General features: G+C 36.5%; 1 protein-coding gene and 1 non-coding gene across 2 annotated transcripts; both read left to right on the plus strand.

Annotated features, from left to right (window-relative positions):
- Positions 1–1,202: 1,202 nt before the first annotated feature.
- LOC122060708 (receptor-like protein 46) lies at positions 1,203–3,713 on the plus strand. The gene has a single exon (XM_042623818.1). It carries the CDS (start codon positions 1,203–1,205, stop codon positions 3,711–3,713), a length of 2,511 nt encoding a protein of 836 aa, XP_042479752.1.
- A 7,597-nt stretch (positions 3,714–11,310) lies between these two features.
- TRNAE-CUC lies at positions 11,311–11,383 on the plus strand. Its single transcript has one exon. It is a non-coding gene; the product is annotated as a tRNA-Glu (tRNA).
- The last annotated feature ends 3,487 nt before the right edge of the window (positions 11,384–14,870 follow it).

Here is a 14,870-nt window from a genome sequence, read left to right on the forward strand (position 1 = left end):
CCCCCCCCCCCCCAAAGACTAGTCAAAACCAAGTGCTTCATCTTCTTCTTTTTCAATTATAAAACAGGTTTTATAAATGGTATCATAGGTAAAAAGTTGACAAATAAGTACTCTGCTTCTTAATTTGGTTATTTATTCTTGTATAATAATATAGGGAAAGTTAATTTTCTTGTTCCCGTGAAGAAGGGTTCATCCACTGGGAAAAGGTAATTTTCTTCTTCCCGTGAAGAAGGGTTCATCCACTGGTTTTTATAAGTAGTATTAAAGTTAAAAAGTTGACAAATAAGTACTCTACCTCTTAATTTGGTTTTTTATTCTTGTATCATAATATGGGGAAAGTTTATTTTTTTTCTTCTTCCCGTGAAGAAGGGTTCATCTAAAATTCTACTATCATCATTACCCCTTTCATAAACGAGACTCACAATGAAGTGATTTCTCTTTACCTTGGATTTTGGTAAACATTGTCTGATATTGAATTGCTTTTGATATGATATTTAGGTTGATAGACGAAGTCAAAATATTTTTTATAAAGATTTCCTCCTCCACTTGATCTAGATCAACCACAGAAGATTGATTACTAATTGAATGTGCCCCTTGTCAACTTTTGAATGGAGGTTTCCTCGACAAATGGTGAAGAGAAAACTTCTTAATCTATGGGATCTGACCCTCAATTGGGTATAGAAAGAAGGGAATCTCAAACCTCAAAGGTGTTCTCTGCTTTGGGTTTAGACCCTTCAAAAAAAAAAAAAATTTGAAAAGAAAGAAAGAAATAGTTAGGGGCGGCTTCCGTGACCCAAGGGCATTAATTTGGAGTGTCCAATGCGCTGCAATGGAGTGCACATGAGCATGATTGAATTAAAAAATAAACAATTTAGTGAGAAAGGTGTTTGGGTTTTTATGAGTTCTGCTGTTCCATCACTTTCTATTTAAGCACAAGGTCACTAAAGAACCTCATCATCCCTACGGTAGTTAGTGTTTTCAACTCCTCCAGAGTAATCTGTAAAGAAGAGAAACCCCAAATAGAAATGGTCATCGTACACCAGCTCTGGCTCGGATTCTTACTCATCTTTAGCTTTTCCTGTAATCCTTCCCTTTGCTGCCCTTATGATCAGAAACAAGCCCTCCTTCAATTTATTTCCGTTCTATTTGGAGAGCCTTCTGTGAATTCTTCCTCCCCCCATGACACAGACCCTTATGGCCCAATGTCATGGAATTCTAGTTCTGATTGTTGTGGCTGGTACGGGGTAAAATGCAATTCACTCTTACATTCACGGCCTGTGATCGGTCTTGATCTCTCTTCTCTTGTTTCCTCTATGACTCCTGTGATTTCAGAGTCCTTGAAGCCACTTTTTCGCATAAGAAGCTTGATGATACTCGATATCTCCGCCAATAACATTCAAGGAGAAATTCCTTCAGATGGCCTAGTCAACTTCACTAAATTGGTTTATCTTGACATGTCCTATAATCACTTCAATGGCTCCATTCCTTCTCATTTGTTCCATTTGACAAGTCTTGAATTTCTTGATCTGACCGGCAATTCTTTTGAAGGGACTCTAAGTAGTGAAGTGGGTGCTCTTCAGAACTTGAACACATTGAAGTTGCGGGGGAACCATCTCCATGGAGGTATTCCAACCGATATCGGGAACCTCACTCGTCTGCAGATATTGCAGTTGGATTCAAACTTTCTCAATGGAGAGATCCCACTAGAGATAGGGAACCTCACTCTTCTGCAGCTATTGATGCTTTCCCATAATAGTTTCTCAGGTGGATTTCCATCCACAATCTCGAATTTAAAGCGCCTAACATTTTTGGACTTGCAGGACAATTCTTTGTCAATGGAGATACCGGCTGGGATTGGCGAATTGTCCAATCTATCGACTCTGCTTTTAGGCTATAACAAGTTCTCCGGTGGATTCCCAGTCGCAGTCTTGCAATTGAAGGGCCTGGAAGTCTTGGAGTTGCAAGGCAATTCTTTGGCAATGGAGATTCCTGCTGGGATTGGTGAACTATCCAATCTATCGGCTCTGATCTTAAGCAAGAACATATTCGTTGGTCGAATTCCATCAACCATACAGAAATTAAGCAATTTGAGAACACTCAAATTGGACAATAACTTGTTGTCTGGAGTGATCCCACCATTTCTGTTCGATATCAAGAGCCTAGAAAACCTGGATCTCGGTGGAAACAAACTTACTTGGAATCACAATGTGAAGATAACTCCCAAGTGCATGTTAACCTCATTATCTCTAAGTTCTTGCCGACTCGTTGGACACATCCCTGATTGGCTTGCCACACAAAAGAGCCTCAGTTTCTTGAACTTGAGCAACAATGAGCTTGAGGGAACTTTCCCCCAATGGCTTGCTGAAATGGATCTAAGATTTATTATTCTTTCAGATAACAAACTCGTAGGTTCATTACCACCTCTTTTGTTTCAGTCACAAAATCTTGGAGTGCTAGCCCTTTCGAGGAACAATTTCTCCGGTGAACTTCCAAAGAACATTGGGGATGCTATTGGCCTCCGGATGCTCATGTTGGATAACAACAATTTTACAGGGTTAGTGCCTGAATCCATTACAAGTATTACTTCTTTATTGTTGTTGGATTTATCACACAACAAGTTTTTTGGCATTCCCATTTTTCCAGTTACAAGATATATTAGTTTGTCTTCCAATGAATTCAAAGGGGAGGTCCCATTGGCTTCCTTTGGGCAGGATACAAGGATACTTGCATTGGGACAGAACAAGTTCTCAGGTCCATTGCCTAAGTTCCTCACAAACTTGAGCCAACTCCAACACCTTGATCTCCAAAGCAACAATATCATAGGAGAATTGCCAGAGTCTTTCTCAAAAATGTACTCCCTTCAGGTTCTAAATCTTCGGAACAACTCCATCGGAGGCTCGATTCCTGAGGCAATATCCAATCTTAGTAGCCTTCGTATCCTTGACCTCTCCATCAATAACCTTGTTGGTAGCATTCCCTCAAAGTTTGGAGATCTTATAAAATCAGTTCACATGGAAAATACCTACTTATCAGAACGATTGCCAATCCCCAACGATATGATCGACATGAAGGAGAATTGGATGAAATTCCAACAGTTGGTTGTGAATTGGAAGAAATCAATGAGAGGTCTCTCTAGCCATAGCCTTAATACTGATGACTATTGTTTAATGGACTTGTCAAGGAACCAATTAACTGGAAAAATCCCAGATTCCATTGGCGAGCTTAAAGGCCTAAAGTCTCTAAACGTCTCCTACAACCAGCTGACAGGAATAATTCCAACGACTTTGGGTGAGCTAGAGAATGCCGAGACACTGGATTTATCACACAACAAACTTTCTGGAGAAATACCACCCTCATTTGCAAAGCTCGAACAGCTTACCGTATTAGACCTGAGTAACAATAAGCTAGGAGGTCCAATCCCAAGAGGTAGGCAAATGGACACCATGGACGATCCAAATATCTATGCCAACAACAGTGGGTTGTGTGGGATGCAAATCAAGATCTCATGTTCAATTTCCCCGTCGAAACATGAACATTCACCAGAAAATTCGCAGCAAAGAAAGAGTGAAGAGAAGTGGTTTATGTTAGAAGGTGCTGGAATTGGTTTCCTAGTTGGGTTTTTATCAATAATAGGAATCATCTATGCTACTGGGTATTTTGATCTCCCAACACCCCGGCACCGCCGTGCCTATAGACGTCGTCGCCAAAGTTAAGACTTGATTGAAAGTCTTCTTTATGGTTATGTTAGGAACCTACACATCTTAGAAAATATTTAGGAAGTGGTTTGGAACCATTTGTAAGATAGTAGATGAATGAAGATTCCAACATTATTGAAATCCAGGTTTCCTACAATTTTGTTAGTGTATGCTTGATGCTTCTTGTTTTGCAACTATATTTGATTATGAGTATTTTTGGAGGATCCCCTTCTTGATCTAGCTTTTGCTCATATTGGTACCTGTAGCTGCAGTTGAGAATTTATTCATAGATAGATCCAGTCCTTCGCTGTTTATAGATTCAAGTATATATGCAGAGGTTCAAGGATGGTCTGATCTGTTTCTTCAGAGTGTCATGTATCAACCTACACATTTTCTTGACATAGATGTTGCTTAAACAGGAAAGCAGGGTATTTAGCTTGAAATGTTGATTGAAAATCTTGTTTTCCTTCCATTCCATTGTATCCTTGAGATTCCCATGACTTCTTAAATCAATGATTGGAAATTGAGGTGCTGCTATGTCTCCATTCCCCACACTTGTAATATCATCCAGACTTGATTTACCCTTTGTTCATTGAGATCAAGCGAATAAATAATTTTACACATGACTAGCCTACTGTGTAGAACCTTAAAGTTTCGAGATTCATTCTGCCAATCCGCTTTTTCATATTTATGCAATCCATTAAGAAATAACCTGCATGATGCATCCAAACGTTGAAGATTTCATAGTCATTTGAAAAAAACAAAAAACAAATGACTATGATAATGGTTAAGCATGAATCTTGATGCAAACAAGAACAACCGCAAGTCATCCACTGTTCTGAGACCTAAGACGATATCTTCAAACAATATACATGTACACACAGTGGGTGGCTAGCTATGGTTTCAATACTGAAATTTCTTAAACTTTATATTAGCTACTAGTTGGTTACAAGAAAAAATTGTTAGTAGTGAATGCACCCAGACTTGAATAGTCAGATGGAAGCCAATCTGAAGCAAAGTGGTTGAACAGGCAGAGGATCATTTATGACAAACACCTCAAGATATTACACCAGAATAGCAATTGAGATCAAATATCAAGGTGCAGTTGCTAATGTTAGTACAGAATTTGTTCTTGGCCGGCCAAATATTTCTGAAACTTCAGACCACAATTAGTGCATCAAGGACTTTGTGGGCCGCATCTCTTCATAACAAGAAGACAATGTTATCAAATTTGCAGAACACAAAGTGAAGAAGATGGCGCATGTCGATGGTGCTGGCCAGTATGTTGTTCAAATCCTATCACTACTTGTACCGGATCACAATGAAGATTGTACTAGAAACTGTTTGAAGGAACCCTTTCTCCCTAATTTTGCTTGAATTCATCAAGTAGATATGCTTGTCCATGGGGCGGTAAATGGTCAATGTATTATATTAATTAACAGCAAATTCATTGCCATAAAATCGCAAGAACTTATCAAATTCTCTAGCGATGAATAGAAGCTTATGGTTGATAATGATTTGGAGATAGGGTCAAAAGCAGGTGGAGAGGATTCAAAAGCATTCAATTAATTTAATTTAGTTTTTATGCAGCATTTTATCCATCCACCAAAACTATACTATCAACAAAAATATACACCAATAAAATTAGGGGTCTTCTTTAAAAAAAAAAAAAAGTTTCCAAAATTTTTTATTAATCTGATATATAAAAACTAAAATCAAGCCAAAATAAGCTTCCAGCCAACTAAGAACAGTGTCTTTCCAGAATAACAAAATTCAATTTGAGAGAGGAAATAATTCATATTTCTAATAAGTAGAATATGAATTGAAGGTATACCAAAATTATTAAGATTAAAATAAAAAACGAGTTTTATGATTTAAAGGGGAAAAGTAATCTTAAAGGTCCATGACAAATATACTTACCAAATATATTTTATGATTTCCTCCAATGTCTTAGTCTTGTCAATTTGAAGCTTTATTACCATAACTTTTTTTCATATGCTTATAAAATATATATCTAAATTGTGAGTGTAAAGAAGAAAGTTGGTGTATTGGAAGTACATTGGATTATGAGTTGTTATAACCATATAACAAGCCAACAATGCGTGATGGTTTTGTTCTCCATTGCTCATGTCAAACGCATGCCTTCTAATGATGGATTAAAAACACTTAGACATCCCTTTTATAAGGGCAATGTATTTTGTTTCTTGTTACTAAAAAAATGTCATTAAGTCACTCGTTAGCCATACTTATTATAATTTTCTAATGAATTTATCAATTACCGTTGAGATAAAGGTTTTCTAGATGAGTATCAAGGAATTCCTTGATTGTCCCTCTAGTCATTCTTAATGCTTATTATGTAACGTTAGAATGTGTATATCATTAATGACAAGAGGTTTGTATATAGCTGGTGAAGCATTTCCCTAGTGGACATGATTCCTATCCATAGAGCCCATGGACAATAGAGTGGTCTCGTAGTTGGGGAGACCTCGAGGCATGTGCCCAAATCCTCCCAATTGTGGGATTACTATCTGGTCCCTGAGCTCTATGGAGAGGAGCCGAATCCTTCCTATAGAAGTTGAGATGGTAATTTCAACCGTTAGAATATAATTTGGGTCAATAACTTGGCAAATTTCATAGTCAATTTAAATCTTTTTTTTTTCCCAAAAATATGCAATTGTTATCAACCATTTTCAGTAGTTTCAGAAGTTTAATTTATAGATCAAGAAGTTTCCCTAGACTGCACGGTGAGGTTCACCGTGTGATTGTAGGGTCAAAGATCTTGAATCCCCCTTCCCCCCTCCCCCCTCTAGTGGCCCTGATGCCACCCAGTGAACGGATTTCCATTCACCGTGACCTTAGAGAAATGCAGTCCTTAATTTATAATGGATCCCAAAGCTTTATTTCACCACTTAACCACCTTACTTGTTTAAAATATTTTTTGCCTTAAATCCAATAATAATAATAATAATAATAATAATGGAGACCCCATACTCCCTTAAAGTATAACACTGGTGACACTAACATAGATTGCTTTATTTCAAAAAAAAAAAAAAAAACACAAAATGCTCTATCGGTTACAATGGAAAATGTATCAATATGATCAACAAAATCCCAAATATTTCATTGAATATTTTACCAACTAAAAAGATGCAAGGCAAATAACATTTAATAGACAACTACATCGATAGATAATCAATGGGACACCTATCCCATGTGTTTTAACTACTGATCTACTCGAATATACTATCAAGTAATCACATCAATTCTAAGCCTGTATCAGTAAAACCGATATATTCCTACAGATCATAGCTTGAAATCGACCCGACCAATTAATAAACATGCCAGGCTAAAATCGTACATGATTCAAAGGTTGGGCTCAATGATAACCCTGACCGATGTAACCAAATATAAGCATTGATTGCAACAAGTCATGATTAATATTGATATGGTCATATGGGTTTATATATATTATAAAATATATACATAAAAATACCATTGTGAACCACAATTCTATTACACCCCAGTGACCCCCCATCACTCATCATTGGGCTTTTAATTTAAAAAAAGATCACCCATTATATTCTACAGCGATTTCCCTATCTCAAAGTATTTGATGAATTTAATCTATTCTTTCTCACTTCCTTTGTTTTCTCTCGCTCTCCATTCAAGCTTTATAGAGACGATTCCAAACTCGAGGCAAAATTGACACACCACTGTGGTCGTAGTCACCATTGCCAGCTATGATTTCTCATCTTATATTCTTTGAGATAGAATAGTAAAGTGTAAGCTAAGAGTGAGAAAAGGAGATCTCTCCATTTTATCATCTAATCTCTTAGAATGAATGTTTAGGTCTGTCTGTGGGAGACTGACACACAAATAGAGCATCTTTAGTGGGCTTCATAATGGTAGCCACTATGTGCTTTAACATGCAGGATACTGAGGGCTTGACAATAAACATTCTATCTACAACCTAGTATTACTCAATTCTCTTAGTGAAAGATTCTATTTTGCAGCAGTATTTTTAAGAAACAAAGGTGACATATATTTGTTCTTCTCATAGATGTAATTCTAGAATCTCTAGAGTGAAATTGAGTTATATATTCTTCTCTTTCTTCTATTTTCTTTCATGTTAGGAGTTTCGCCTAGTTTTTAAGCCATGATGTCTTCTTTGAATTAGATAGACTATCCATTCCCATCAAACCCATTTAAACCTTTTATAGTACAATTGAACAGGTTATCTAGTATAAACTTTAGTTTTCACATGAATTCAATAATCTATTAACCACAATTTCCCTAAAAGTCCTACATAACCGATCACAAGACTTCTAACATTTTAAGATTTTACCCAAAAAAAAACATTTTAAGAGAAAAAAAAATAAAACACAAATAATATAAAGCCACAGACCAGAAATAGATCTGATGTTGAGCCAGTCTATTGTCATTTCTTATACTGTATATTTATCTTTAAGCGAAGCTAGAGATATTGCTGTGCTTGAAGTATTTGGGAAGCAACTGCTTAGAAAACCAAGTCAAATTGGTGTGCTTGAAGTATTTGGGAAGCAACTCCATACTGCTACGAGATGGCTCTGATATCAGTGACGAGCCGATACCTATTTTGCAGGCTGCTGCTGAAGTGATGAACCGCTGCCGATGAATACAAATTATCCCAAACCATTTTCTGTTGCAAATTCAAAGAAAAAGAGAAAAGAGGGAGTGTCAATAGCAGCTGTAAAAAGGTTTCAAGTATTGGGCAATTTAGGGCCCAGTATGTTATTCAAATCCTATCACTATTTCTACCGGATCACAGTGAAGACTGTACTAGAATCTCCCTAATTTTGCTTGAGTTCATCATCAAGTAGATATGGTTGTCCATGGGGAATTAAATGTTCGATGCATTATATTAATTAACAACATGCCAGAAAATCTTAGGAACTTATCAAATTTTCTAGGGGTCAATCAATAGAAGCTTATGGTTGATAATGATTTGGAGATAGGGTCAAAATCGGGTGCAGAGGATTCAAAAGAATTTTCAATTAATTTAATTTAGATTTTATGCAGCATTTTATCCATCCACCAAAACTATACTATCAACAAAAATATACACCAATAAAATTAGGTGTCTCCATTCACCGTGACCTCCGAGAAACTTAGTCCTTAATTTATAATGGATCCCAAAACTTTATTTCATCACTTGATCACCCTACTTGTTTAAAATATTATTTTCCCTAAATCCAATAATAATAATAATAATATTCTCCCTTAAACTACACCAATAACACTAGTGACAGTAAGGTAGATTGCTTCACAAAAAAAAAAAAAAAAAAAAAAAAAAAAAAAAAACCTAAGACACAGAATGCTTTATTTGTTACAACAAAAAATATATGAAATCTTTTTAGTTATAGGTGTAGTTTAAAAGAGTTTAAGGAATTCTTTAAAAACTTACTAAAATTTAAAGCCTCAGTGATCTGCCTCGATGATAGGCCGTACAAGAAAGTCTCTCTTAATGGGCCATAATAAACAAAAATATTCCTCTCCTTTTTCATAGGCCCATTGAAAAAAAAAAAAATTGAATTTAGGAACTACGTATTGTGTTGATTATCCTTAGGTTGGCTTCAAATTATTGGTCAGTTGGCCGAGGCATGCTACCACCAAACATTGGTAATCTTCTATTTCCAACTTCTAGAATTGCTAGATCAGCTTCCATTGGGGTTTCTACCAGGGAAGTAAAAAAAAAAAAAAAAGAAAGAAGCTTTCACTGGGTTCAAACCAATGGGCCATAAACCAAACTTTTTTAGGTCCATCCGAATGACCTCTGCTAAGGTGTCAATTTGGAATCGAAATCATCGTTTAAATTAAATCGAATCAAACGTTATTAAAAAGAAAAGATAAATCTTATTTGATAGAGTATGATTTTGATATCTAAAACAAAATTATTCAGTACAAATCAAATTGTATCGAATTACCTATTTCTAAATCGAATCAAATAATAATAAATGTATATTGTTTAGCTCAGTATATATTACAAATGTTTGTCATATATTTCATATGGGAATACGTCTTATGAAACCGTATAAAAGCTGAGCTGAATCAAATAAGGAACCAATTATGAAACAAACCTTACCAAAACTAAACCAACTCAGCATGGTTTCAATATTTTAAAATTGCATGCATTCAAGTTCTCGGTATGATATGGTTTTGGTTTCTCCTACACTACACCGAAACTGTACCGATTGACATCCTTACCTTTGCCAAGCAAGTAATCTTTATTATTTGTTCAAATTTTGATGTAAGAGTCTCTTTATAATAGGTACTTCAGATTTTATTTTTCTTGGGGTTGTGGGGATGCTCCATGAGCTAAGATGCTAGGACAAATGAACAATATTTGTCATCTCGGGCAAGGTTTTGGAACCGTCACTGGTTGATGGACCATCGATCCCATTCTAAATTGGAATCGGGTGATTAATGGTATGGCTAGTATTGGATCCTAATCTAGATTGGAGAATCAATTGATCTCGTTTCCAAATGGTTTAAATTGTAAAAATCCATTCATAAGTGGACTTCAGATTTAAATCTTTTTCAGTCTCTGTTATTTTGTAGATCCCACCCTTTCATTTTCAAACATATCCGAACTGTTTATCAAAACAAAACTAATAAGTTGTTTCATCGAAATCATGGAACTAAATAGTTTTGTTTTGTTTTTAAAATTGAAAACAATTTAAACCGAATTGAACCGTTTAAATCGATGATAAACTATTTAAACAAACCATTAAATCGATTGATTTATATATACTAAGGGCCCGTTTGATAACGTTTCTTCCGTTTCTATTTCAAGAAACGGCAGAAACATAAATTTTCGTTTCTAAAAACAGAAACGGAATTGAAGGTGTTTGATAAGTCATATTTTTAGAAGTCGATAATAACCAGTGAAAAAATAGCCACAAGTCGCTTCCAGAAACGGCGAAACAAGTTGAACTTGTTTCGCCTGAGTCGTTTCTTGAATCATAAATAAGTAAAAATTTCTATTTCTATTTCTAAAAATAAGTGAAACGAAACAGTTTTATCAAACGCTTTTTGCTCTGTTTCTGCTGTTTCTGGAAACAGAAATGGCAGAAACGCGTTTCTTGAAACGTTATCAAACGGGCCCTAAGTTTAAGTCGTTTAATGTTAAGTTTACATACAGCAACAAGAAAACCTTATCCCAACTTAATGGGGTGAGATATATGGATCCAAGCAAAGACAATGAAAAATAAAGTGATGGTGGAAGAAAAACAAATGACAAAATATAATAACAAAGTAGAACACAATTAGATGGGGTCCACAACCTAAATCCTAACCATCCACAATGTTAAGTTTACATACAAATAAATTAAAAAAATAATAAGTTTACATCAAACAATTATTAAAAGAAAGCATGTAACAATATTAAATTCAATTCAATTCAAGTTTACATCCCTTTAAAAGATTAAAAAATTAAAAGTAAAAAGGCTGTTCGGATAAAAATTTTGAAAACTTAAGAAAATCATTGAAAAGCAATTATAAATGATTTTAATTTCAATATCTGAAATCGTTTGTTTATAATCAATACCATTAACTTTTGTTTGCTTATGAACAACAATCCGTTGTAGTCTAGTTGGTTAGGATACTCGGCTCTCACCCGAGAGACCCGGGTTCAAGTCCCGGCAACGGAAGTTTTTGTTTTCGGGATTTTTTTTATTTCCCCTGACTTTGGGTGCTAAATGCTTAACACATTGACATCGAATATCGCATCCTGCGTTCACCATTCAAATGTTTGTGTAAAATGTATTGTATTTTATCGCAGTTTAATTAAGGGAGTACTGATGTATGCTCCTCGACATAATAGAACGGCTTGTGGGGGGTGTAAGGGGTGCAACCCTTGCTCGAATTTGTTATTTGAGGGCAGTTTTGTACTTTTTGAATTAAGATTTTCGCTATATATTTATAATGAGATTTACTTTTTCTGCAAGTAATTCTGATAGGTGTGAGGGCGAGCATTGTAACCATATTCTTCATTGATAGTGAAACATATCCCATCTCAATATAGCATGCAGCTTGCAAGAAGAACCATGCTCTCTCAATATAAAAATCCTCGGCGAAGGGATGGCAAGCTCCCCGGCCCCTCCCCCCTACCCCATCTCAGTGGGTGGCTCCTAAGATAACTAACCCCCTCTTAGTGCTCCATGGGTAATTCGCAGCTATAAAAAGGGAGCATTTTATAGCTTTAGCTCCATCAATATGTAAAATGGATGGACTGTAGAGATTTAATGGTAGAAGTATTTAAGTCAAGCCACTAGAACAGTTAATTGTATCTCCTGGTCCTATCTTTGCTAGATGCTTCAAAATAAGAAGGGTTTTTTCTAACCTCTCAGATCATTCTTCTTCCTATCCGAACATGTCACATGGGATATCCTTTATAGATGGACCGTATCACAGAAGTGGCATTAAATATAAAAAAATAATTCTTACTTTGGTGCCACAATAAAAATTATTTTTTATAGTTAATAAATTAATGAGATGTTATTGCATTCTGAGGCTCATGGATTTATGAGATTTCTGTTTTCAAAACAATAATGCATGTCAAGTGTGAACTGTGCATCTCTTACAAATTTCATGCATCGGCACTGGAATTACAAAGACAAAAATGAATGTGAGAATGGACCCCAATGATTCTTGCTATGGGAGTGCTACTGGCACTAACAATAATGGAAGTTATAACCGCTCTTGCTCTGTTAGTATAAAGGCGAGCCAGCTTATCCCAAGCTTGTTCTGAGATTGCAGCAGAGGCGATAAGAGGAACAGTTGGTTCTGAAACGGATGCGATTATAGCACAGTAGCAAAACCATTCTCAACAAGAGTCTTCGGTGGACATGTAAGGAACCATCCACAAATCCTATGATGTTGTGGCCTAATGTGAAAGAATTAACACGACGAGGGAAAGTTTGCAAGCATAAGTTTCAAAGGAAGTTGTGCAGCAACATTGAAGGAAACCAATGCAGTGGTTGATTTTGAGGAAGCGTTTCGGGCAACCAAGGGTGAAGCAGAAGCAGAATTATTGATAACCTTTTCAGCCATGCTTGAGAGAAAGAGAACGGTCAGTGGCTCAGTGGAGAAAGAGTTTTGATACCATAAAAGAGTAATGGTCGAAGTGTAGAAATAGGACCTTTACAGCTCTTTGTATTCATGTCACAACCTTTGTGTATATAGAACAAGTACAAGCCAAGTAAGGAAAGAGTATCAACAGGAATTATAACACAATTAGGTTTCCTAAACTGTAGGAGAAACATACATATATAAACCTGTACAACCATTGACTTGTGAGGTTGAATTTGTATCACCAGCAAGGGCTATGCGAAGAAATTGATAGCTCCTGCTTTCCAACAAGAGAATTTGAAGGTTCTTTCTCAATCAAACTCATTCTTTACACAAATTTCACTTTTGTAGCTGGAGCTCACTTAGTAGTTAGTACCAATCACCATAAAGCAATTCAAATTAGTTAGTTCATGCCTTCATGAGCAGAGTCATCCAAAACATTCTAACTAAACTCTTCTTACATAGTACCAGAGAGATATCAACATAAACCAATTCTAATTATGTCCTCCATACAAGCAGAGACATCTGAAACAGCATAACTGAAGTTTTCTGTACCAGAGTGAGCTTGCCATAAACCAATGACTTGGAAGAAAGGTGTGAACCTGGACTCCAGGAATTCAAACAAGGATCGGATGACAGAAGAAGCTATCATATAGGAAAGCAAATTGATCTACCTTGCAATCCAAGAAACAACTGCAACACGGTTAACTCGGACAACGATCCTCCTTAGCTAGCCAACGATATTGTGACCATGGACTGGTCCTACACCTTTTGAGAGTGTAATGCCTGGTCTTACAGAGCCTACCTGCCCCAGGGCATTGGGTCTGCATCCCATCGCCCTCCTCCTTTGAGCTTCGTTGTGCTTCTAGGCTGCGTCAACTCATTGAATACCCGAGTCGAATTGTCTTGGATCAGTCCTAAACTAGGTCACAATCAGGAGGCTCTAGAGGTCAGTTAGAAAAGGAAAACCTCATAAGGAAGCTATGAACCACCTAAAAATTGTAAGTAATATGATATTCCTAGTGTGCAAAGACCAAGCCTCCAAAACTGCTTGCATTGGCATAGGAGATGTATTTCAACTTCCTATACTTTAAATAAAAAATGTAGAATCCATTTGATCATTGAAGAAGAGGGAAAAAAGAGCAACCTAGTGCACAAGACTCCACTACTGCAGGGTCGGGGAGGGGAAAATGTATGCAGCCTTACCCTCTGCTTCGCAGGAGAGACTGTTTACAAGTTTCGAACCTGTGACCAAAATGTTGCAATAGTGCAACTTGACCGTTGCGCCGCAGGCTCGCCCATGAAGTGATTATACCTTCACCAGTAACTCAGTTTTAGATCTCACTTCCAGCAGGTGTTTAACTTTATTTTCCACTTCTACTTATTCTTCATGATCCAGAGATTTTTCTTTTTTTTTTTTTTTTCTGACGCGGGGGGGGGGGGGAGACGATGCAGATGAGTTCAAACCAGAAAGATTCTCAGGAGTTTCTAAAGTATCAGAGGATCAAGCTGCATTCTATCGATTTGGGTGGGGGACCGAGGTTTTCCTTGGGCCAATTATTTTCACAATGGAAGCTAAAATGGGACGGGCTATGATTCTGCAAAACTTCTCATTCCAGCTCTCACCCACCAATTTACATGCTCCTTTCACCATTATAATCCTTCAGCCACAACATCGAGCTACAATTATATTGCACCTAGACTAGAATTATGATCATGGAAGAGAGAAATTTTGTTAGTTACAAAAAGAACTTTATTTATAATGAACTATAATATCACATATACACAGTTCAAACAAGGACAAAGGAGACAAGGGTAGATCCCACTATCCAAATGGTGGATTGATTTGATCTTGATACACCTTTTTTCTGCCACTGGGGCAGGGGTCTTAATTAAACATCAATATTCAATAAGCAAGGGAATTTTAGTAATTTTAAAATAGTCCAAAATTGGGTCTCAAAATTACCCTTTGTAAGCTGATGCGATCTCCATTGATCCCATCAACAAAACAAATCCTGCTGGTCGCATAACCCCTATCATCTTGATAAATAAAACCCCTACCTTCTT

The sequence above is a fragment of the Macadamia integrifolia genome, chromosome 14 (genome assembly GCF_013358625.1).
Source record: "Macadamia integrifolia cultivar HAES 741 chromosome 14, SCU_Mint_v3, whole genome shotgun sequence".
Classification (NCBI taxonomy): Eukaryota; Viridiplantae; Streptophyta; class Magnoliopsida; order Proteales; family Proteaceae; genus Macadamia; species Macadamia integrifolia.

What these genes read in the sequence shown, in the direction of transcription:
- LOC122060708 (XM_042623818.1), top strand. Translation starts at nt 1,203, where the DNA reads ATGTCATGGAATTCTAGTTCTGATTGTTGTGGCTGGTACGGGGTAAAA.